Source organism: Phascolarctos cinereus, unplaced genomic scaffold (genome assembly GCF_003287225.1).
Source record: "Phascolarctos cinereus isolate Bilbo 61053 unplaced genomic scaffold, phaCin_HiC Scaffold_9;HRSCAF=440, whole genome shotgun sequence".
NCBI classification, from domain to species: Eukaryota; Metazoa; Chordata; class Mammalia; order Diprotodontia; family Phascolarctidae; genus Phascolarctos; species Phascolarctos cinereus.
Window position 1 is genome coordinate 212,532,424 of NW_027556402.1, and position 24,836 is coordinate 212,557,259.

Here is a 24,836-nt window from a genome sequence, read left to right on the forward strand (position 1 = left end):
CCCTCCTTTTGTCTCCACGCCCCGCGGGGCCAGAGAGAGCTCGGAGCGCATGCGCCCTGAGAGCAGAACCAGGTGAGGGGGATGGGGCTGGGAATGCTGCGTGGTGGCACGCTGGCCCACGTTCTTTCGCGCCGGGGCCCGAGTGCGGTCAGGGAGGAAGGAAGGTAGCGCACACCTTTGCTCCAATGGCTGCAGCCCTTCCGCGCGCACTCCCCCAGGTGAGGGGCCCTCGGCGTTCCTGCCCAGGTGGAGGGGCAGTCCCGTGCCCCCACCCCCATGATAACCCATTTCTGTGTATGAGCAGGGTAGGATGGACGACTACCCCGAGGACCGTTCACTGAACTGGCTGGACAGAGAAACCCAGAAGCGCCTTAGCAGACAGGGCCGGGAGGTGCTGCAGCGGGCGCAGAGGAGAGCTGTCAACCGGTCCTCACTGGGGGAAGATCTTCGGGTCTGTGGCTGAGAACTTTCGGGGAGGGCACAGCGATCACCGGGACCCAGCCAGCCCAGAGAGAGCTCTGCCGGTGGCTGCGGAGCCCCAGCGACTCTCCCTGTGTCTCCTGTACCCCTGTCGTTGTTGCAGCGGGATGGGGATGGGTGGGGAGGGCTTCAGAAACCTAGTTAACTGAACCTAACCAGGAAACGTGATCTTGAACTAGTTGTGCGCATGCGCCCCGTAAATGCCCATGGGAAGAGTCTTGGATAGTTAGGTTAGGGGACCTGGGTTCTCTGATCCTAACTGTGACTTGAACAATGCCTTCTCTAGTTTCTTCCTCTGTAAAATGAGAGGATTAGGCTAGATGTTCTCTAAGAATCATTAGGATCATTAGACCCACCAGTAGTTGAAGGGATTTATCTTACTCAAGTCTGTGTGTTACACAGAAAAGCTATGAAATCCGCCTATTAGAGTTTTAGTGCCTCAGGGTAGTAGAGATGCTGAAGAGTGGTCGTTCTCAGCTAATTTGGATGGAGGGTTGATTTTTAATGTATCTGCCTTGTTTCCTATAGGCTTCCTCTCTCTCTGGGAGTCAGTTTCCCCATCTGTAAAATGCAGGAATTTGACTAGATTATCTCAGATTCCTTTTCAGATAATTGTTAGGACTTCGTGTGGCTCTAAAATCCTGTGATCCAAAAGTTTTAAAAAAAAGTGTGTGCTGGCTCTCCCTCCTAAAACAGTAATTTGGAAGGGATCTTAAGATTATATAGTCCAAATCTCTCATTTTACAGATGGAGAAACTAACGTGTGGAGAAAAAAGACTTGCCCAAGGTCATATAAGGAATAACAGCCAGACATGAATCCAGGGCTCCTTAATCCAGTGACACCACAACACCTTTCTAGGCCAAAGTTTACATGTGGATAGCCAGGAAAGAATTCTTCAGTAGATGCCTCCAAACACATACACCACACCTAGAAAGTCCAAAATTCAGAAGTTTTCAGAGGCAGAAAACGTAGTGGAAAACTCATCATTTGTTCAACCAACAGGGAGAAGGGAAACCGATAAACCTCAATACTTCATTCAATACAATGATGGAATACATGGATTACGTTTCAAGCCAGTGTGGGGTGAGTCCAGGCAAAAGCCATGCTACTGACCAACCTACTACTTTTATGACTTCTAAGAATTCATGGAACCTTCCTGTTCCTCTCCTGACGGGCAGCCTTGATTGGCAGAACCACATAAGGAGCAGGTATAGGTCAGCTATACCAGGATGGGGCAGCTAGGTGGATAGAGCACTGGGCCTGAAGCTAGGAAGATTCATCTTCCTGAGTTGAAATCCAGCCTCAGATACTTTCTAGCTGTGTGACCCTGGGCAAGTCACTTTACCCTATTTGCCTCAGTTTTCTCATCTGCAAAATGAGCTGGAGAAGGAAATGGCAAACTGTACCAATGTTTTTGCTAAGAAAACTCCAAATGGGGTCACAAAGAGTTGGGCACAACCTAAACAGACTGAACAGTATAGGTCAGCTAAGAGGTGATGTAAAAGCCAGGGACTTCAGCTAAACTAAAGCATGAATCAAAACCCAAAACAAAGTGGATTTGCTGGGCTCCAAACCGACCTGGACACAAATGTATTGGATCCTTTTAAAACTGAACCCAGATTTTAAAAAATGTTGTAGGCCAACTTAAATTAGAATCATCCTTTTCTAATAGGTAGCAAAAAAAAATTATCACTGAATCACACCTAAGATTCTACTTATTTCTTCTGGTTCAAGTGATTTATAACAGCTTTCAGGTACACAAGGGGCCCCAGGCAGATCAAACACCAGTAACTGTTCTCCTCCATTAGCAGAACATGAGGAAGTTGGCTACAAGCTGGCATGAGAGATGGTAGCCCTTCTCTGACAGCGATGACAGTGGCCGTGGTCACACCTTTCTGAAGATAGTAATTCAAACTAGAAGTTCATCAGGGTGAGAGTTGGGTACCAACCTACCCATTATGTAGCCTCTCAAGGCCTAGCCTAGCCTTTTCTGTTCATTCACTGACATGTTTGCCCATGTTGAGATGTTCAAGGAAAACTTTCATAAAAGCTACTTCTCTTCAAGAAAGCTACCAGCTGATTGGGTAAAGGGAGGAGGCTAAAGAACATAAAAGAGAGAGTTTCCTTCCAGTTACGTATACCTGGTAGGCTCTGTAGAAGTCCCTTCTTATCTCTGAACACATTTCCACTTCGATTTGAAAGTCACTGTGACTCCAGAACAAAATGTGAGCCATTGATTCAGTTTTAAAACAAGAAAACACCTTTTGATTCATGCTTTATAAAAGAAGTAATGTTTGGGTCTGTGGCTTAGCAAATGAATATCCTTTTTGCTTTCACAGAAATCCCTCAGAGGAGAGATAATCATGGAGCCTCCCCTGTGTTTTATTTAGTCTAGGCACAGACACATAGGTATTATGACACCCAGAAGTGATTCCTCTGGGGTAAAGAGTTCCTCATTCTGCCCTTGCACTGTGGTTAGTGTTGCTGAGTTCAGCACCTTCAGTAAGTCATGATGGAGGATAAGGCCATAGTTAACCCTGAGGGGGAAGTCAAGGAGAGAACAGCTGGAGCTTTTCACCCCTTTGCATTCTTTGACTTAAGACCCTGCCCACCTAGCACAGGTGAGGCTCTAGTCAGCTGTTTGCTCTTTGCCCCTCTGGCCCTATTTCTAGACCCCTTCCCCTTCTTCAAAGATGGGACAGTAAACATTTGACTATTTATTAAAGTCTATTACTGCCCATGACAGGAAATACACAGAGGGTATTTTTGTCACCTTGGTCAGTGGCTGCCCAGGTTGTTGTCCTAGGAGGACCTTGCTCAGAGTTTGGTGGTCTGAACTGCTGCCATTGTACAAAGAGAGCAGAGAAGCAGCAGATGGCAGCGAAGGGATGCCAAGTACATTGATTCCTAGCAGACATTTTACTCAGCCTGGGGTAGAATCTCTTGGAGAATAGAGAGCTATTGAACTGAAGAGACACTGGCATTTCTCTTCCCAACTTCTCCCTTGGTGTTATTCTCGGTATGGGTCTTAGGGAGTCTGATGAAGAGCTGACGAGTCATGGGGGAGGCTGGAAGATTGAGAATAGGAAGGTGACTCCCAGGAAGGGGCATTTTGTGGTAGATGAGTTCTCAGGCCCCTTCCAGCTCTGAGTCTCTGATTAGGACTTTGGGCATCTCTGAGCTCTGTATTTTGTTCTGCAGAGGTTTCATTCTGTACCAGAAAAGGCAGCGCTGAATCATGTCTACAGATATCACCAAAACCACTCGGACCCAATGTCCTCTTCCTGGGTGAGACGGGTGAGTGCCCAGGGCAGGTGAACCTTGTAAACCCTTGACTTTCCCCATGATAGACTCTTGACATGATACTGTTCACTAATGTTAAAGTAACACATGCTTCAAGCATGCCTCAAGCAGCGGATGGCTCCAGAGGCCTGAGAATGCTTCTGAAGTGAGGAAGTAGATTTGTCCTGAATCATTCCTGCAGACCTGGGCTGGAGTTACATACAGCCTTGTTGGTAGCCTTCAAACAAAGGCTGCAAGGTCACTTGGCAGGGACAACAGAGAGTAGACTGCTGCCAGGTAAGGCTCAGACTAGCTGGCTTCTCCAATCTTTGAGAGCAATGTGATTATTCTGTAATTCTGACATTCAGCATTTAAATAAGGTGAGCATTCCAAGCCTGTAGAATAGGCAGAAGACTTTAAAAAAATATTCATGCCTTTTGCATGAAACAAAGTTAAGGATGATGGGCTTTTAAGTGCTTTTCTCACAGCAACCCTGTGAAGGAATGATGCAAATTTTATGATTGGCATTTTACAGATGAGGAAATTGAGGCCCACAGAGGGGAAATGAGTTGTCCAAGGTCATACAGTAAGTGGAAGATTGACTGGGTCGCCTGACTTTGAGTCCAGTGTTCTTTCCATGATATGACTGGTCTCAGTTAGAATTGAGACTGAGTTCAGTGCAATTGGAGCCTTTCCTTAGAGAGGAGAAAAAAAACCCTAAATTGTTGTCAAAGCTCCTTGCTACAAACTTACCCTTTTCAATGTCTATGTACATCATTCTGATGAGAGCCAAGGATGTTACTTTTTTAAGCTGTTATGATGAAAAAAACCTCAACCCAAAAGAACAAGGTACTTTGTTATAAACCTAGTGACTTGAAGATTTTTGTGGTTAAACAAAATGGTTGTAAAAAATGGACTCCAGAATAATCAAGCCGGGGTGGCACGGCCCAGCAAGTAATTTGCTACTTGGTCTAAGTAGGCTCTGGGGGTCTTGGAGGAGTATGGGTAGGGACAGGAAGGCAGAGCAGGAGCTCTAGGTGTTAACTCTAACTCCTGCTGGTGAGATGGCTCCAATGTAACAGATGCCTTCAAGCTGGGCCACGTCCCCAGACTGACCACAGCCCTTGACTGTGAAGTTGGACCTCTGTTTCCATCCAAGTGCCACTGTTGCCAACAGGCCTCAGGTTCCCTCCCCTTTGCACAAGCTGCTGATCCTCAGTTTCCTTTTCTGTTGAATTAAAGAGTCGTATACTAGGTCAGGAAAACTTACTCTAGGGTCCATGAACTTTTTTTAAAAATTTGATAACTATATTGAAATGTATTTTGTTTCCTTTGTATTTCTATGTATTTTGTGCATTTAAAAATATTATACTTAAGGAGTTGTCCATAGCCTTCACCAGACTGCCAGAGCGGTCCAGCACAAAAAAAAAAAAGTTAACAGCCATTGGTCCAGATGATCTCCAAGGTCCCCATTAGCTCTGACATTCTATGTTCAGTGGGGGAGGGGGGAGTGAAAGCACTTACAATAAGGCTGGGAAAAAGTGGGTTAAAATCTTGATGGGGAATTGGGCCAGACTGTAGTATCCACTGCACTGTATAACACATTATAGATTTCTGGGTTAGAGGAGAACAGAAAGTATAAGAATTTATTCACATTAAAAAAAAAAAGCTAAGGATGAAAGGGAGCAAAAAAAATCACTTAGTGAAAAACTCATTGAAAGAAACCTCTTAGGGTTCTAGGTGTACCAAGGTGTATGTCAGGATGAGTCCAAGATCAGTCTTAGCTAAAACATTACTAGAAAGAACTGGCAGAACAAGCCTGGGGAAAAGGTCATAGCCTTGTCAACAATCCAGAAAACTGGAGCTAATCTGGAACCCCATAAAACTAAGTGCCATTCATCAAATCTTAACTCTGTTCCTTAGAAAAAATCCACATCCCAAGACCCTAGAGAGAGCTACCAAGTAACAAAGATTGGCCCAGGACCATCCATGTTTGATCCAGGATCATCCAGGTTTGACCCAGGACCATCCAAGTTTAACACAGGACCATCCAGGTTTAACTTGGGGTCATCCAAGTTTGACCCAGGACCATCCAGGTTTGACCCAGGACCATCCAGGTTTGACCCAGGACCATCCAAATTTGACCCAGGACCATCCAGGTTTTACGCAGGACCATCCAGGTTTGACTTGGGGTCATCCAAGTTTGACCCAGGACCATCCAGGTTTGACCCAGGACCATCCAGTGTTGGCCCAGGACCATCCAGGTTTGACCCGGGACCATCCAGGTTTGACCCGGGACCATCCAGGTTTGACCCGGGACCATCCAGGTTTGACCCGGGACCATCCAGGTTTGACTCGGGATCATCCAGGTTTGACACAGGGTCATCCAGTCTTGGCCCAGGACCATCCAGGTTTGACCCAGGACCATCCAGGTTTGACCCAGGACCATCCAGTCTTGGCCCAGGACCATCCAGGTTTGGCCCAGGACCATCCAGTCTTGGCCCAGGACCATCCAGGTTTGGCCCAGGACCATCCAGTCTTGGCCCAGGACCATCCAGGTTTGGCCCAGGACCATCCAGTCTTGGCCCAGGACCATCCAGGTTTGGCCCAGGACCATCCAGGTTTGACTCGGGGTCATCCCAGTTTGACCTAGGACCATCCAGTCTTGGCCCGGGACCATCCAAGTTTGACCCAGGACCATCCAAGTTTGACACAGGGTCATGGAGTCTTGGCCCAAGATCATCCGAGTCTATGGTGAGTTCCTACCATTAGCCTTTTTAACATGATAATATTGTAAAAAACAGCACTGAGTTTGGAATTGGAAGACTCGTGTTTGAATCCTGGCTCTGCTTCTATAACCTTGGGAAAGTCCCTTAACCTTGGTGACACCTTCTTCCCCTGTAAAACGAGTGAATTGAACTAGGTGATGGTTTTTTGCTTTTTAAGTGAGGCAGTTGGGGTTAAGTGACTTGTCCAGGGTCACACAGCTAGTAACTGTCAAATGTCTGGTCTGAGACCGGTTCTGAGCTCAGGTCCTCCTGACTCCAGGGCCAGTGCTCTATCATCCACTGTGCCATCTAGGTGCCCCTAAACTAAGTGATGGGTAAGCAGCCTTCTAGCTCTAAAGCTTGTTCTTTCCTCCCCAGAGCTAGAACCCAGCCATTCCTCTGGGTATCACAGGCTACAGTGTTGCCTTAAGTTGGGATACTTTAAGGAAAAATGGTGCTCGCCAACTTTGGGTCACTAACTCTCGCCTCCATCCCCACCCCAGGCACCCTTTATTTAATGCTACAGGATGTTCCTTGTGCCTGAACACATAGCTGTGGTTGGAAAGAATTTGAGATATTCGAGTCCCAATTCCTGCAGTTAGGATGTGCCAACCCCAGATTCCAATGAAATTCCACCAGCTGTGAAGTCAGCAGGAGTGGGCTGATCCTTTTGCTTCCAAACTGAAAATCCCTTTTTGAATTCCAAAAAGCAGAGCTTTGCAGGGGTCTGGTCCAAACAAAATGTTCGCCAGAAGGCCATCAACTGCTTCCCTCCAAAATCTTCTTGTCACAATAGATAATGACACTGCTGTTTGGCACATAGGATAAATAAAGTGGCTCATTAACTGTGTGAAACGATTTGGGGGAGGGTTCTGAGGGAGAAATCCACAGAAGAGTAACTGGAATTTGTTACCATAAGAATTTCCTTAAATATTTGTACTCAGATTGTTAAGGAGTCACAATACAGTATTAACAACCAAGACCACATAGTGGTGGGAGGAGGAGGAGCAATGATCTTGGGAGACCTGGGTTCTAGTTCTAGCTCAAGCTGTGTGACTTCGGAGAAGTCACTTCTCTAAGTTTTGGTGTCTTATCTGCAAAGTAAAAATGATAAGTCCAAGAATGTAGTGAGGAAGGTGGGTGCTAAGTGAAGTCTAAACTGCTTTACAAATGTGAGTTAGGATTATTATTTACTCCTACTCCCAATTTAAGCTCTTGGCTCAGATGTTCTGATACTGATTAACTGTGGGCATGTGAATCTTTCTGTCATTCCGTGAGTTACCTGGAGCTCGGCTGCCGGGTAACATCTCCTGATGTGCAAGATTAATGGAGAGTAACCACACCAGGATTATCCTCCAGGATTCTGCAAGCCTAACATAGGCACGATTTCCAAAAGCTGTCTCTGTTTCCATAGTTCAGAATGTGCAAACAGTCCTACATCAGCTATATGAAGCAAAGTATATAGACTTCAGAATTTCATCTCAATCAGTGTCTGAAAACAAGAGGGTTCATGGTCTAGTTTTTTTTAAGCTAGTAGTTCTTTATTAAATCACAAATACCACCTTTCCTTCACAATGGCAGATGCTCCTATTGCTGCAGGCATGCAATTATAATCATTGAAATTTATATATATTGCTTTACACTTTACATTTATATATATTACATTTAAACATTTATATTTTACATTTGTTCTGTAACAAAACAAAAATTTGTTCTGTAAAATTTGGATTAAGGATTTAGAAGGCTACATGTGGCCTTAAGGCCTTAGACAGAGTAGGTGCTTAATTAATTAATATTTGTTGAATCGGTTTGAATGCCTCATAACTTCAGGACATCCTCGTACTGATCAGCTGTGGCCACTGCGCAGCCTGAATCAAATCTTCCCATTAACTCCTACTTCCTGTGGGTAGGCACTGAAAGAGAAAGCCAAACTTCCAGCAGCTTTTCCTAGCCAAGTAATTTAGGCTGCTTTAATGACTATACTGAAATCAGCTCCCAGTGTGCCTTAGCTTTAGAAGCAGAGAAATGCAGCAGCAGCAGCACCACCACCACCACCACTATTATCACAGGTTTAATAGAACCTTGTTAATTAGCATCCAGAGCACTTCCCTGTTATTACAAAGCTGAGCTAATAAACAAATGTTGGTGTCTACCTTCTCTTCCACAAACTACCACCTAACTTCAGCATGAGCAGCTCCTTCTATGTACAACCCCATCCTACTTTTATTGTATTCTTACATTGAAGCAGCAGCAGCTAGAAGTTATTTTGGGGGATGAAGAGGCCACAGCCCAGGTAGGAAAATGTGATTTTGATAAAGGGGCCATAAAGCTCTAACCCAGCAATATCCATCTTTTCTTTCCAGGCCAGAACAAGTTCAAAGGACATCACGATAGAAGTTTGTCCAGGCACCTATACTGTCACAGTAGGGTCCCCTAATGTAACCACAACGCACATGATAGAGGTTGACTCAGGAGAAATCATCGATCTGAGTTTCCCTCTTTAACACTGGTCAGCACCGGTTTTTTTTTTTTAATAGCAAAGAGTATTAAACCAAACCACCCTGCGGTTCTCTTTGTCACTATTTATGCACGAAAAGTATGTCCATGGAGTGCCAATCAAGCAGGTCAGATATCCTAGGAGCTCTGGTCTGTCTTGAAGAGTGTTTTAACTAAATGCTCTGAAAGGGGAGAGAAAGGACGTATCTCTTGCCTTCCCCAGCCTGAATGTGAGGAATCATGTGCCTTGATATTTGACTGTAAAATTGTGATTGTTTTCTTTTTCCTTATGCAGTTAATCATGGAAATAAAGAAATTTTGGAAGTAAAAAGATTTCATTCAGATTTTATTACTTTTATTGGGGGTAAAATAAACATCCTACAAAGCAGTCTGGGCCAGCTTATAAAAAGTGAGACTGGAGACCTGCTTGCCCAAAACAGACACTCTGTGGCTACTATTACAGGAACATTTCACGTATATAAAGTCTGAAGCAGCTCATCCATGCCCTTTCACAAAACCACCTACAGAGAGTAAAAGGCAATGCTGCAGAGACCTCTTCCAGATTCATTGAGGTGAGAGGAGAACTCTCCCAACACAAGGCAGGAAATGAACCCCACCATATGAACAACAACTACGCTCATTGTTTATATCACTTGTCATCTTGGCCCTACATTTTTGCTTTATGGAAAGCTTTTTTTTATAGCTATTAGATCAATAACATTTATCTCTTACTACTTCTACAAGATTAAAAAAAATGCTCCTAACAGTATTTCACGTTTCATTTAATGTCTTTCCATACCTATGATTCACTGAGGTGCCATACCTGGCAATTTAGTCCATTTTGAATTTGAAAAACAAAAAGCCCAAAAACTTCCCTTGCAAAAATTACTGATATTCCCTATAATGAAGGTATAGTTTAAACAGAGCCATGTTATAGGAAATCTAACCCTTGAAATGTGGAAAACTAATAGAGAGAGGGAGCCTAGGCAGTCAGACTGGCAAATTGGGAAGAACTGCAGACTGGGAGCTTGGAGCCCTGGGCTCAAAGGCCCCTCTTGGCTCCTCGAACCTCTTCCCTTCTCTCACCTCAGTTTCCTCCTCTTTAAAATCAGCAGGTTGTACTGAATATTTAAAGTCCCTGCCATGTCTAACATGCTATGGTTTTAGAAAAGGATTCTTCATACACAATTTATAGTTGTCTTCCTACCTTGAAATAATATCCCATAAGGACTCTGGGTAGTGTTTCGGCCCTTCTCCTGGGCCCTTCTGCGTTATCTGGTAACCTCAAGGCTCTGCTCCTACAGAAATGCTCTGTGATTCTCTGCCTCAGAGCTGATACTCCGTTCAGCTTCCTCCTCCTCTGCCAGGGTCTGCTCTGGCTTCAGGCCTATTTCTCGCCAGCTTTCACCAGTACAGCATGTGTCTAGCTCCTCCTTTGGCTGCCTTTCTCTCCCCATACACTGCAGCAACACCTTGTTCCTATCCCCCAGAATGAGTTAGTATTGGTTGTGCCGTGGTACTGAAGGAGTTATTCCAGATAGCCGAAAGGACCTGGCTAGAGCAACTTTTCAGTCTCAAGTGTCTATAAGTTTCTTCAGTGACTTTTTCACTTTCAGTGACCTTTGAAAGGGAATAAAATTTCAGAATTAGTCATCTGCCATTATTCTTTGGGAAAAGACCTGTGTGCTTGTGTAGAAGAGATGGTCAAATATAAGCCTTATTGTTCCACATGTTGCCAACAAGGGAAGCCAAGCTGATGTAAGTCTAGGACCCTTGGTCTATGATGGTAGATTCTTAGGTAGATCATTCTGAGAAGTAGAGACAGAGAACATTCCCCAAAAAAGTTGCTAAGCAGGGGCAGCTAGATGGTGTTAGTGGGTAGAGCTCCACCCTTGGAGTCAGGAGGACCTGAGTTCAAATTTGACCTCAGACTCTTGACACTTACTAGCTGTGTGACCCTGGGCAAGTCACTTAATCCCAATTGCCTCACTGAAAAAAAAAGTTACTAAGCCACATTAAGCTAATAATAGAGCTGACATACAATGCTTTAACACATTATTATCTCATTTGACAAAAACGATAAGTGATAGGAAAGGGAGAGGCAAATTTCTAGGAGCTAAGGGAACAGAAGTAACACTGCAGAGAATACATCAAAATAAACCCCAAACCACCTGAGACGGAGTAAAATGGGGCTGGTGAAATGCAGTTCACCTCTAATATGGCTTTGTGAAGACCTCTTCACAACTAGTGTTTTCTCTCTCAAAGAGCCTGTGATTCATAATCATGAATAAAAGTAAAGAAGGGTGGTAGAAAGAAGAGGCACTCTTGAGGCCCAACTGGAAAAAGCAGAGTTAGGCAACCTTCATGAATAGCTAGCATTTATTTGTATAGCACTTTCAGGTCTGCAAAGCACTTTACATGGGTCATCCCATTTGATTTTCACCACATCCCTGCAAGGTAGGCACTGTTGTTATCCTCATTTTATAGGCAGGGAAACAGGCACAGAGAGGTGAAGTGATTTGCCTGGAGTCACACAGCTAGGAAGTACAAGGTACAATTTGAACCCAGGTTTCCCTGGCCCCCAGTCCAGCTCTCTATCCTAGCTGCCTAATGTTTTGGATGAAGGCACAAATGATACATGCATATGAAATGGAGCTAGGAAAGAGAGCTAACATATTGGATGACAGAGCCAATGGGCTAGGAAAGCAGGCTGAAGCCCACAGGATAGAATTTATTCAGAACTTTTACTATTAAACCACAGAGGGTATGTGGTTTACATCAGTGAAAGGAGAACCTATAGCGGTGAAATAATGTATCCAAATGAGAGAATATATGTATCACCACAATATAAGTGTTACATCTGGAGTCATACTAAGCTGTTACATATTTTCAGATGTTAAAATTTAAAGCTGCACTAAATTTGTGGGACCAACACCCTGTCTGGATGTGGATAGGGACATGCCTACGATTTCATTGGCATAAGGAACTCCCAGATGAGGAAACATTCCCTCCCAATGCAGGTTGGCACCTTCTTGGCAATTTAGTTGCATAGAGCACTACAGTCACCCAACCAGTTAGAGGTGGCATGAAATAGACAGAGACAGAGAGACAGAGAAGTCTATCCTTGAGTTCCAGTGCCTGAGTACAAGACGGCGGAGACATGGCAAGAGGCAGTCACATAAAAAGATGGGGGGAGGGGTCTTATCATGAACTGCAAGATGAATGACTCTGCATTGTGACATGCAAACAAACTCGCTCTTAGGTGACATTAATGGGAGAACAGGGTCCAGGACATAGGAAGTGACAGTCCTGCTCTGGTCAGACCACTCCTGAGAAACTGTGTTCAGTTCTGGATTCCACATTTTCAGAGGATCACTAACAAGTTAGAACAGGTCTAAAGGATAATGAGCAGCTTTGGGATGAGTAGGAGGATTAATTAAAGAAACTGGGATATTAACCTAGAGGAGGGGTGGGGGTGGGGGTAGTGAATGTCATTCCTGTCTTGCAGTATTTGAAAGGTAGAACAGCAGTTTGCTCTTTGGGCCCTGCAGCAACAATAGGCAGACGTTCCAGGTTGGCAGATTTTAGCTCCATGTTAGGAAAGACTTCCTAATGATGAGAGCTGTCCAAAATTAAAATAAGCAGTCTTACAGGAAGTGAGCTTCCCGTTATTGGGAGAGCTTCAAGCAGAGTCTGGAAGACTATCTTGCCAAGAATATTGTGAAGAGGATTTCTATCCACATGTAGGCTAGATTGAATGCCCTCTGTCAACCCTTTCCAACTCTGAGATTCCATAAAGTGGCAGGCATTTACAGAAGGTGCAGTGCCCCTCCAAAATGTTCCAAAGGTTCTAAATAGCAGGTTCCCTAAAATCAGCTGGTGGAGAGAAAAACTCAGCACTTGTTTTCTGTCCTTCCTGGTAAACCCATCAATGATACGTTCCATGCCACAGAAGCAGAACCAGCCTCCCCCACTTGGTCTAGATGGGGGTTCTTGATCTCTTTTGTGTGTCATGCCCTCCTCCATCCCTGACACCTCTGGCAGTCTGGTGAAGCCTATGGACCCCGTCTTAGAATAATGTTTTGCTGTCTACGTTCATAACTGAAGGAAATACTAAATTTCCATTAGAGGTTAGTGAAAATAAAGATGTACTTTTTTTTTCTATCCAAGCTCAAAGGCCCTCTGAGATCTTGCCATCATCCACAGACCCCAGAGTTAAGAAGGTCTAGTCAAAATAAATCTTCCTCACTAAGATATGGCCCTAAGCATAGCATCTCAACCAGTAGAGATGGCCGGTTACTCAAATGTTTAAAGCTTAGCCATATATGCCTGCAGCTCAAAATAAATCAATTAATAAGTCTGACAGCAATTTAAGATCTGCTGATTTCAGGATTTTCTGGAGTTTGGGGGAAGGGAGAACTTTTGAATGATCAGTAAAGAGAGTTAAGTGGGAGATGAAACAACATCGGGGCTAAGTAGAGTCAGCATGCTTTTCAGATTGGAAAATTAAGCATGGACCAAATTATTGGGTGAACCTGTGTACAAAGTTGCCATGGCCCACAACACTGGAGATTCCATAGGCTGTATAGAGGATGTGAATCATAGAGCTGATATTAAGGGGGGGGGGGTGCAGGAGCATGGGTCTTTATTTGTGTCTATACCTAGTGACAAGACTTATGTAGCTGTTCGGTACTCTCACAGGAAGAAAGGTACCTGCGACACCCCTGATCATCAAGGCCCCTCCATTTCACTTGTCTTCCCCATAGATGCCCTGTCTGTTGGGCAGTTAGTGTTTTAGTTTTTTCCATGTATCTGTGGGAAAATCAGCATGAAAACCCCAGGTTTTCTGGTATTAATTTCTCTATCACTCATTTGATTCTGAAAGAAGACAAATCTTAGAAAACACTAGTTTGTGCTTTTTTTGCCGAGTCTGATATTGGACTAATTCTATTCCAGAAGGGTCTGGATGCTGTCTTGGTTTTTCAATGGTCAGTTACTACTGATGGGGAAGTTGATGATTTAGCAGTTAAGTTCCTAAGCCTCTAGAGTCCATACCCATCTCCATATGGATAAACCAACCCAGGTTTCCCGTAGTGTCCCTGAGGACACTAAGAGGACTCCCTCCCATCTTTCTAGACCACACCACCAGATTAATATGTCTCCACCAATCCTTAAGTAATGGTAGACCATCCTGTCCCAGAATGGTAATTAAAGACATTGTTTTTCTATTGGCAAAGTCCATGTGACCCCCCTTTCACCCTCAGTGTGAGGTCTTACCGTTAGGAACAGTTCAAGGTCCATACATCATTGTAAGCAGTTGCCATGGAGATGAGACAGTGGCCTCAAACAAGCTAGTCCCATTGGTTAGTGATACAGGAAGTGGGGTCTACATTATTAGTGATGCAGACAATGAAAAGGTCTAGGTCTGGGGATTCTTTATCCAGCAAAACTATTATAATTCTTAGCTCTTATAGACTCTGCTACTTAAGATGTAAGGCAGAAAAAGTCAGCCCTACAATTCACATGCTATAAATAGCCTTGACATGGTTCTGGCCCTGAGTTCCTCTTGTTCTTACTCACAGCTGAGGAAGCTACTTCTCGAAGAAACACACAAGATCCAAAAAGGGACAACATGAAATCAGAGTAAATCACTCCAGGTGGAGAAAGAGACCCCCTGCGTCACAAGAATCCCCCCCAGGCGCCCAGTGGGTCAGGCGGGATCCCCTCAGGACCTTTTGGCAAAGTCAGGACATGGGGCCAATGCTGGGGAGGCTGGAAAGTGAGAGAATTTAACAATGTCCTTCCCTGCAAACCCAAGAGGGCCAGAAGCAGAATGGAAGGGAGGGTTCCATGGGAAGCCCTAGGTTCTTTCAAAGCACAAATTCCATGTCCTTCACCCTCCACGGGCCAGATGAAAAAGAGCATGTGATTGATATCTAATTTTAGACAGCCTGGTACATCAGAAGGAGCCCTGGACTGGGGATCTGAAGGCCTGGGTTCTAATCTTACCTCCTTCACTAGATGGGTTTCCTCATTACAGAATTATCATGAGGATACAATAATATAAAAAGGTTTTCGTAAGCTAGATAAGCCTAATGTAAAAGTAAAGACTTCTCATTGACACTCCCACTGGGCTCTGAATAGCCCAGGCCCCAGCTTACAGACATATAAGTCCAGAAATCCGTTCAATCAGCAGTTTTTGCTGAGAACCTATAAGGGGTCTTAAGCCACTGTAACTAGGCTCTAGCTGGGCTTTACTAGTGGGTTTCACCCAAAAGGGCAGCCACCATTTATGAGTTTCAATGAACGATGACAAGGCCAAGAAAACCCAGCGCACGGTTTGTTTCCAGATCTGAGATGTTTCCCAACCCTCACTGCAGGCTCTTGTGAGTACACCAAAACCCATCGGTGACCACATTTGAAGACAGATGTTACTCTCACACGCTGTGAGAGCGGACTCAATACAGACCTAGAATTACAATCAAGAACAAAGATGGTGACTAGCAGGAAAGGTTCATTCCTTCTTTTCCCATCAGATTTTTCAATTTTGAATCCCAGTTATTTCAAATTGGGCAGAAATACCTAGTCTTCACCTTCTTCCCTCAAGATCACCCTCAAGGGACTTCCAACCTGATGCCAGAGAGTTGCCTATGTCCAACTCTGATGAGATGGCCACGTCAAAGTGGGTCAGGGACTGACTTCAACAAGAAAAATCACCTGTTTCTCCCCGCGCCCTCCCCCCAAGGCAGGGGTGTGCTGAAACCAGCTCCTGAGAACCTATTCAATACTCACCTTGGGAATCAGTAAATATCAGAGATGAGAGCTTGACTTATGGGGGAAATGTTAACGGTGCAGACTAAACTTAGAAGTACATCATGAGTATGATTTTTTTTCAGAAAGCAAGTTGCTAAACAATGAGTATGATTTTTTTTTTGGAGATCCAATTGTTAAATATTTTACCAGCATGCCCCTGCCCCCCAGGTGACTGAAGTTAAACATACCTGGCTTTCTTTGGCTGGACTCTAGGCCATTTCTCTTCCAGTATTTCCAGGGAGGCTGGCTGAGGACCGTCAGTCTCAGGGGCTTCTCAAAAAGGCTGGTGTCAGTGTTGACAGTGCTGTCCACCATAATTCTTTGAGGAAGCGCTTTCTTCAGATCACTCCCCAAATCCTCCTCTTCAGAAGAGAAAGAGTAGGAAGAAGAGGAGGAAGAGGAGGAAGTAACACCCACACAAACGCGAGCTGCCACTTTTTTGTCTCTGGGATTGTCTAACTCCAGAAGTTGTGCTGTGGGATTTGGGTCTGGATCTGGGTGGTCCCCAGTTGTGGCCTCTAATGTCCTGGTGAGAGGCCACCAAGTAGAGCAGGCTAAGGAACAACAGCAGAGGCAGCCATTAGGCAACAGTGGACAGTGGCTGTAGGACTGGGGGTAAAGATGTCGGGACAGGCACAAGAAAGAACCCAGAAGATGCCCTTCCACAGTATACCCAAGGGTAGATCCCAGGAGAGGACAGGGGGGAGTACAGGGGATGGCGCAAAGATGCTCTCTGGGCTTTGGCCAACTGCTATCTAATGGCTTGTGCAACATCTCCACGGCCTTCTCCCAACAGGCTGGGGCTGTCCATACGGCTACCCCTAAGGGCACTTTGACCATCTTGCCATTCCAAAAGCAGACAGTGATTTCTTCATCCTCTGAGGCTGCTCAGGCAAAAAAAAAAAAAAGTACAGTTAGCTGTGCTATTATATACTTCATCCCCAGTGGAAGGAGGGAGGTGGCTCACAGTTCCCAGAAGTATAATCCCAATTCGTATTCACTACCCAACACTTTTCCCACAAGGCATTGCTCTGTCTAGCACTCCCTCCCCAGGGACATTCTGTTTCCATTCCTATAACTTATAAATTTCCATATTTCCTAGATGGGTAGATGGTCTGGACATATCTTTTTTAAAACTTCAAAACCATAATGCATCTTACTAAGGAACAAGACCCATACTATCCTCCTACTCTGAATTGTAAGGGCTGTGGCTATTTGATGCATGGGATGACTGCCATGTTTACTGAGTGACCCCAAAATAACTACATCAAGACAAAAAGTCTAGCTTACCTGACTATAATTTTAGATAACTTTTGTCTGAAAATATGTACTTTGCTACATTTTGGTACCAAAGATAAATACAGTCTATACTATAGACATTAAAGGTCATATAGCCAAGGACCTCGAGAGCAAGGTGACTAGGCGGGTAGAGCTTTAGGAGTGTGTATACACACACACATATATATGGAAGGGTTGTGCATGAATGCATGATTGTTTCTTTGCTCTCCTCGGGCCAGGTCACCCAGGTCTCCTTTTCATCCCTGGTGTCCCAGTGATAGGAGGGAGGCTGCTCCCCTTACCTCTCTGAGGGTCTCTGGTCTCCAGGCCTTGCATCACAGTGCCTGGCCCATATCTCTCCTGCTTTGGTTCCCAGGGTGCCAGAACCTTGTCTCCAGGGAGTAGGGAGTGCTCTAAGGCCCTTGAATGCTGGATGACATCCTCTAGTGCTGTGCTCTGTAGTGGGCCTGAGGATTTTGGACCTGTGGAATGGGGGGCCTCAAACTCCACAAAGAGTTTGCCCTGCCTCCCCAGCTGCAGGGGAGAAATCAAAATGAGAAATGGTACTAGGAATCCCACAGGCCCTGGAGCCCAGGACCAGGACTCTGCTTCCTGGGAAGGCATGCAGAAACATTCCTGCCCTGTCCAGAACTTAGCTAACCTAGCAGAAGAAACAGCCTTGGGACCATGCAGTTGTAGGTGGTCCTCTAGGTATACACCTTTCTTTTCACTGTCTGTCCTTTTCCTTTTCTCTCTAGCTTCTTCACTCTTTTCTCCAACCTGTGATTTAAGACAACCGGTAGCATCCACGTCTCCTATCTCTCCCCTCGACACACACAAGCCATTCGGGTCTCTGCATGAAGCAATCTGCCCACCGTCACCCCCTAAACACACACGCCTAGGACATGCCTGGGCACACAGTAAGCATTCTGCACTAGGGACCAAGGACTTCTGGGTCACAGGGACTTGGGTAGCTTGGTACCAGCTCAGATTCTGGCTCTGACACTAGCAAATCACTATTTCTCTGAGTCTCAGTTTTGCTCTCTATAAAATGGGGACAATTCGAGTTGAATTACCTACCTCATAGAGTGGTTATGAAGAAAGAGCTTTAGAAACCATAAAATGCCATTTCAATCTGAGTGGCTATGGGACAAGAGTGCTGGAGGACCACCTGGCCTCAAGCCTTCCTCTCCCGTGTGTGAATCTGAGCCAGCTGCTTGTGTCACTGGGTATCAGTTTCCTCATATGTAGAATGAAGGTGTTGCCTAGGCAATCTCTATATTTATTTGCAATAGCAAAAAGCTGTAAACAAATGATGCGCTCAGTGAATGGTGAATGGCTGGCTAGATTGTGCTAGTTTGGTAGTAATGGAACCTCATTGCGCCCTAAAAACTATGAAATGTCAAAAAGCCAAAGAAAGATGGGAAACCATATGAAGCGCTACTGGGTGAAGAGAGCTGATCCACACACACAATATTCCCCTGACTACAACATGAACTGTCTACAAAACACAAAACAAATACAGTAAATGTTGCTGGTTCTTCCTTATTAAACTTTTAAAAATGGAAGGTTGCATGCTTTATCAAACAGTAAATTAAAGAAGTGTGGGGTGCTGAGTCAACAATTACTCTTGTGCTTTTTTACCTAAATGCTTCTGGGGGAAGTGATGCATATTTTGTGATTTGTTTGTAACTTGATATTAGCCTTTGTTAAAATATATCAATAAAAAAAAAGTATAGAAAAAAAGATGTGAAAGGTCTTGTGCTAGTTTTAAAAGACTAATATAATGATTAGAAGATCTGAAACTGCTTCATTAGCATTATAATTACTGCTACATATTCATTTTTAGAGAATAATAAAACTACATTCTACTTTAAAATAATTTATAATTCAAACTTTTTTTTATTTTGGAACAAGTTTATTCTCATTAGTCTAAACTAGTATTCAGGATTTGATCATCTTGGAGAAAAAACAAAACAAACCATTCTTCATGTTCATGTAGAGCACCTTGGCTCCCTGTGATGGAATTTGCCTTTATGAGTGTTTTTGTGTACAGATAGTATAATGGAGAGGACTGTAAACTAGGAATGTGAAGTCCTGGGTCTGAGTCCTGCCCCCAGTAATTCACTAGCTGTGTGGTCTTGGAGAAGTCTTTTTTCCCTTTGTGACCCTCCACTCCTAATCTGTAAAATGGGCATACCCTCACTCTGTTCCCTTACCAAGTTAATCTGAAGATTAAAGAAGAAAATAAATATAAGGCCCTATGCATCTGTATGCATTACGGCATTACTATGAGTTCCTCTTTCCATGGGATAGGCCCACCACCACGTGTTTCTGAGTAGTATACTTTTCATGACTAATATTCCAAATTCAAGGTATGACCACTGACATCTTCACTCTTTTTTTTGTTTGTTTGTTTTGTTTTTTGGCTAGGCAATGGGGTTAAGTGACTTGCCTAGGGTCATACAGCTAGTATCAAGTGTTTGAGGCCAGATTTGATCGCAGGTCCTCCAGACTCCAGGGCCAATGCTCTATCCACTGCACCATCTAGCTTCCCCTGACATCTTCACTCTTAAACCTTGGAGGTAGCCAGCTTCCACCAACAGCTAAGCAAATAGGGTACTTAATGCTGTTCTAGCCCATTTCATTACTATTTTCTGTGGCAGCTAAGCAGAAGCTCTGAAGAGGCCTTGGGAGGGTATAGGGACTTGCCTCTGGTGTTTTTTTTATCCGAGCCCTGTAGTAAAAGCCATCTGATTCCCTTCTGGCAAGGACTGATGCGTCACCATCCTCCGGTCGCTCCAGTAGGCCTGGCCCCTTCCCTTGTAGGTCAGTCCTGTACAGATCTGGCCAACCCCAGGTACACCTAGGAAAAAGCAATTGTGATTGGAATGGCAGAGAAAAGTCAGACTCCAGACATGCGAAGAACACATTGAAAGAACAAAGTTACAGCAACGATGTACACATAGATGTCTACATACATAAATATACAGGAGTGATCTGATGTCAACACCCATGTGAAAAAATCCTACTGAAAGTAGCCCCAGTCTAACTTAGGTATAACTAATAAAGTGCAATTGGGTTTAGACATATTAGGATTTAGTACTAAGAAGAAGTAAAAAGTCGGAAAGTAAGTGTCAGAGGGAAAGGCAGTTCTTTCAACTGTGGTGTGTGGATCCAATACGAAAGAAGTGGATTTAATGGATGGTGGTGTTGACACGGTGCAATTATGAAGAAACTTTAGGGTTTTCTTTAGAGAAAAGGTGTATTCAGAAAGTGTAATGATGCTTTAGAGGATGGTCAGTAATATGTTAGTACAGTAAAATTACAGGCTACTTAAGGAAAATTTTATAGTGATGGCTCAAAGAAGTCTCTGGGCTGTGATTCATACAGCTGTGAGGTAAGCAGTTCAATCTATGGCTGAGGGACAGCCTTAAGAGTCTCAGAGAAAAAGAACCTTGCTTCTTAAGTAATTCAAAGAGCTAAGAAAAATAACTCTGATCTTGACCTGCAGAGTGGATGGAAGGGTGGACTAGGAAGGGGAATCACAAACCATAAAAGCCTGATCTGCATGTGAAACTGTGCAAGCTGAGTATTTCAAATCCCCAAGATCCCCTCACATTGTAGTAAAATAATAAACTAAAACAAAGAGAAAAGAATTGGGATCCTAGGGACTCTTTGGAGGGAAAGAAACTGGAGGAGAAATAAGACCCCATTTTTCAGTCATGTCCAACTCTGATTCCATTTGGTGTTTTCTTGGCAGACATATTGGAGTGGTTTGCCATTTCCTTCTTCAGGTCATTTTACAGATGAGGAAACTGAGGCACAGCTCACATGTCTGCACCTGTTTGCTCCTTGTAAAACTGAGATAATAATAGGAATTGTACTATCTCCCTCAGAGGTTTGTTGTGAATGAAAGCACTTTGTAACCTGTGAAGTGCTCTATTTAAATGTGCTTATTGTCATAGGGGACCCCCAGCCAGGAGCAGAGACTCCTACCATTGCCTGAAGAGGACGGTACCTTGCAGCAGAGGGATGTCGGATAAAACAGGGAACCTGGAGTACATGAGGACAGGTGGAGGGGGCGTTCCAGAGAGCAGAGGCATTGACACAGCAGGGACTCTTCTGGGCTGTGCTCACACTGCAGTACTTAAGTGAAGGCATCCAGGGCCCTGCTAAGGATTCCATCTCCTTCAGTGATACTGCCTAGGAGCAAGTGCCATCAATGGATCCCTGGTGGCAGACACTTTTATTATCAACTGAAATCAAAGCTGTTAGCCACCCTGAGGACAACCGTCATCATAACAACCTGCCGTTGTTTGAGGCCCAGAAGAGAGGGACAGCTGATTCAACTCCTCTGCCTGGCTCATTGATATGGATTCTAGCTCTAAGGCCAACTTAAAAATAGAATAAGAGCTAAAGTTTACATAGTGCTTTAAAGTTGGCAAAAATGCTTTACATACATTAACCCTTTTGCTCTCCACAACAGCCTTGGGAGGTGCTATTATTAGTTCTGTTTTACAGATGAGGAAACAGGCTGAGGGAAGGTAAGTGACTTGCCCAGAGTCACCGAGTGTCTTAGGATTCAAACCCAGGACTTTCTGACTCCAAATCTAGCCCTCTATCTATCCAAGTATTCAATTTATTGACCTAGTGAGAGACACTAGAAGTGACAGAATGGTGGTTTTGAGTGCTTCTTTGGTATATTAAGCCCCACTGAACTCCTTTGTTGCTGAAAATTCCCTTTCTTGACTAGCGACCTCAGAATGTGGCTCACCCCTCCTAAAGAGACCTATGGGGGTTGTGCCTCAAGTTGGCACTATCCCCACTCCAAGGGCAGCCTACATGTCCTCTAAGTCCTAAGCTCGGACTGATTCCCAGACCTGGCCAAGATGGAAGGCAGCCCAGTGCAGTGAAAAGAGGGGTGCACTTGGGAGTCAAAGACCCTAGATTTGAATGTTCCTCACTACCTGTGTCTCCTAGGAAAAGTCACTTGCCTCCTCTGGGTGGACCTTCGTGGGGGGTTTGGACTAGGTGACCTCTCAGGCCCTTTTCAGCCCCAGATCTATGATCCTATGACCCCTGACCACACCATAGACTGAGCCCCAATAGCACATTATGTCCCAGACTGAATCTTAACATTAGTAGTCCCAGTCTGAAGCTTAACACTGTCCCCAGCCTGAGCCTGAGCTCTGACCCTGGCCCTAGGTTGAGACCTAGCTCTGCTCATTGACTGAACCCCAAATACATGTCTGAGCCACAACCAGCATATGGCAAAACGTGTTGCCTCAGGTATCAATGTTGAAGGGAATTAGATTCTTCCCCAAAGGGAGCCTGCAGCAAGGATCTAGTAGAGGCATCTGAAGGGGTGGGTACCAGCTTGGGAAGGAAATAACCCCCCATGATGCCAACATACACCTACCCCTCTTCTTAGGCAGTGTTCCCCAGCAATAACTGCCCTCAGTTGGGACTGTTATACCACCTGGCCTCGAGACCCCATACACTTGGGACACTATGACCTGCCCCAAATAGAGCTCTGACTAATTCTCTATCCCTAGTGTCTCAGGGACCCCTAACCCCAGCCATTACCTGACTCCCATCCCCTGGCTCAAGAGACAATGCCAGCCCCCGCCTCTGTCTGTCTGTCCCCTCCCCAAATCTGAATTTACTCCCAGGTCCTGGAATTCCAAGTTTTGACCTGACCCTCTGAGGACCCTCGGTCTTCTCTCCCGACTCTGGTCCGGCCCTGAGGGGTCCAGGGTTCCCCTAAACTCAGCAGCAGCGGCGACCTACCTCGTCTCTGCGCAGCAACCTTCATCCTCCTGGCTACCCCTGCCCACGCCAACTTTAACGGCATTTGGTTGCTAGGCGGGTTGTCATGGAAACTTGGCCAGCTGGAATGCTCTTTCTGAAGAGCCTCTGAGCATGTGCGAACTTGAAGCTTCGGCCAATGGGAGCGCGGCAGCAGCTGGATAGGGCGGGGCTAAGCAGGCTTCTGCAGAAAGAACAGGACCCGCAGGACGCCCACCCCCGGGAAGGAAGGAATGGACACAGTAAATAGGAAGAAATGAAGGGGACTGGTGAAGGTTTCTCAGTCACTCCACAGATGACACATTGACATACTTTTAAAGCTGGAGGGGACCGCAGAGATCACTTAGCCCAGTCCCCTTAGTTTACAGAAGCTCAGAGGTTAAAGGTGGTTGTCGTTCAGTGACACTGTACACAATATCATGCCTATACTGTCCGTGGGTTTCCTTCGCAAAGATACTGGAGTGATTTGCCATTTCCTTCTCCAGCTCATTTTACAGATGAGGAAACGGGTAAACAGGGCTAAGTGACTTGCCCAGGGTCACACAGCTAGCATCTCAGGCCAAATTTGAAGCCAGGTCTTCCTGACTCCAAGCACAACAAGGTCCTCTGGCACCAAATCATTGCCCTTTCCCCAGCCCAATGCTGAGCTCCCATTCATATAGCCAAGGTATATTTCCCCCTTCTGTTTGACTTGGGGGCCTAGAGAGATGATTCCCCCACAACTTTAAAGGGAAAGACTAATCTTGCACCTTTCTTCAAGAGTTACCACCTGTATCCTCCACCACTGACTGACCCTTAACCCCAGTAGAGACGAAGCTCTGAGCCAAGCCTCAGATTAAGCGGTGTGTTGGTTCCCTGTTAGTATCGATAGCCAGGGCTCTCTTCTTGTCTGTTGCTGAAAAACACAGTAACCAGAGGAGCTGTGGTATGTTGGTCTACGAGAAACAGAAGAACTTCTCTAAGGAAAACAGGTGTGTCCACTGGGTTAAACACGCTAGAGGTAAACACCTTCCTCTCCCATCTTTCCCAAATCAGATCACAGGTGGAATACTACGTTCAGTTCTAGCACATTAAACCAGACTGTGACAAGAAGAGGGTTACCAGGATGGTGAAGAAACTAGAAACTATATAATCTGAGAATCACTTGAAGAGGCCCTGAGGATGTTTTAAGCCTGGAGAATAGATTTAGGAGGAACACATTTTTTTAAAAAAAGTATCAAAGTCTGTCAAATGAAAATCCCCATATACACCAAACATTTATAGTGGAATCTTTCATGCTAGTAAAGAACTGGAAAACAAAGTAGATGCTCATCAGTCAGTGAGTGGCTAAAAACACTGTGGTGCATGAATATAATGGAATATTACTAAGCTGTACGAAATGACAAATATGAATACAGAACAAAAAGCAGAACCAGAAAAACAACATACATGATGACAACAATGTAAATGGAAAGAACCACTACTAAACAATCAAAAGTGAATGCTGCAAAACTAGAAAGAACAAAAGCTTGGTCTCAAAGAAGAAATTCGAGAAGACAACTCCTCTTACTCCTCTGAAGAGGTGGGAGGTCCACAGGTGTGATACATTGCATGTAGTCAGATGTGTAAAAATATTTTGATCAATTTTGCAGAATCATTTTCCTTCCAGTTTAAAAAAAAATTGTTATAAGGGATGACTCTCAAAGGGAGGAAAGGATACAGGGGAAATCCAGGTAATGCAAAAGTAAAAGATTACCAAAATCTATGTTTTAAAAATAATCTTATTAAATGGAAAAGAGAGTAGACCGATTCTTCCTATCCAGAGAGAGCAGAACTAGAAGGTGAAAGAGATAGATTTAGGCCTGATAAAAGTAAAATCTTTCTATCACTCAAAGCTATACCCAAGGACTCAGAAGGCCACATGTAGC

General features: G+C 44.6%; 2 protein-coding genes across 5 annotated transcripts; one reads left to right on the top strand and one right to left on the bottom strand.

The window, feature by feature from the left end:
• AKIP1 (A-kinase interacting protein 1) lies at positions 1-9,360 on the top strand. Of its 3 annotated transcripts, none has more exons than XM_021002009.2 (6): positions 1-72; positions 305-451; positions 1,484-1,564; positions 3,683-3,778; positions 5,687-6,517; positions 8,895-9,360. In XM_021002009.2, the coding sequence occupies exons 2-6, from the start codon at positions 311-313 to the stop codon at positions 9,033-9,035; spliced, it is 1,290 nt and encodes a 429-aa protein (XP_020857668.1). In that variant the 5' UTR covers positions 1-72; positions 305-310; the 3' UTR covers positions 9,036-9,360. The 3 variants fall into 3 exon arrangements, with proteins under 3 accessions (XP_020857668.1, XP_020857667.1, XP_020857669.1); XM_021002008.1 differs by lacking the exon at positions 1-72 and adding an exon at positions 79-218; XM_021002010.1 differs by lacking the exons at positions 1-72; positions 3,683-3,778 and adding an exon at positions 79-218.
• On the bottom strand, positions 9,353-24,833 carry CUNH11orf16 (chromosome unknown C11orf16 homolog). Of its 2 annotated transcripts, none has more exons than XM_078148272.1 (5): positions 22,912-24,833; positions 21,140-21,324; positions 19,831-19,984; positions 17,421-17,652; positions 9,353-16,724 (listed from the first exon to the last, which is right to left on the bottom strand). In XM_078148272.1, exons 2-5 carry the CDS (start codon positions 21,304-21,306, stop codon positions 15,901-15,903), a joined length of 1,377 nt encoding a protein of 458 aa, XP_078004398.1. In that variant the 5' UTR covers positions 21,307-21,324; positions 22,912-24,833; the 3' UTR covers positions 9,353-15,900. The 2 variants fall into 2 exon arrangements, with proteins under 2 accessions (XP_078004398.1, XP_078004399.1); XM_078148273.1 differs by having other exon boundaries at positions 21,140-21,351.
• Between the last annotated feature and the right edge of the window lie 3 nt (positions 24,834-24,836).

What these genes read in the sequence shown, in the direction of transcription:
- AKIP1 (XM_021002008.1), top strand. Translation starts at nt 186, where the DNA reads ATGGCTGCAGCCCTTCCGCGCGCACTCCCCCAG. An exon ending in TTCCGCGCGCACTCCCCCAG is followed by an intron (nt 219 to 304) that starts GTGAGGGGCCCT and finishes GTGTATGAGCAG; the next exon opens with GGTAGGATGGACGACTACCC. An exon ending in CACTGGGGGAAGATCTTCGG is followed by an intron (nt 452 to 1,483) that starts GTCTGTGGCTGA and finishes TTCAACCAACAG; the next exon opens with GGAGAAGGGAAACCGATAAA.
- CUNH11orf16 (XM_078148272.1), bottom strand. Translation starts at nt 21,306, where the DNA reads ATGGAATCCTTAGCAGGGCCCTGGATGCCTTCACTTAAGTACTGCAGT. An exon ending in GGATAAAAAAAACACCAGAG is followed by an intron (nt 17,653 to 19,830) that starts GCAAGTCCCTAT and finishes TCTCCCCTGCAG; the next exon opens with CTGGGGAGGCAGGGCAAACT. An exon ending in GACCAGAGACCCTCAGAGAG is followed by an intron (nt 16,725 to 17,420) that starts GTAAGGGGAGCA and finishes TTGCCTGAGCAG; the next exon opens with CCTCAGAGGATGAAGAAATC.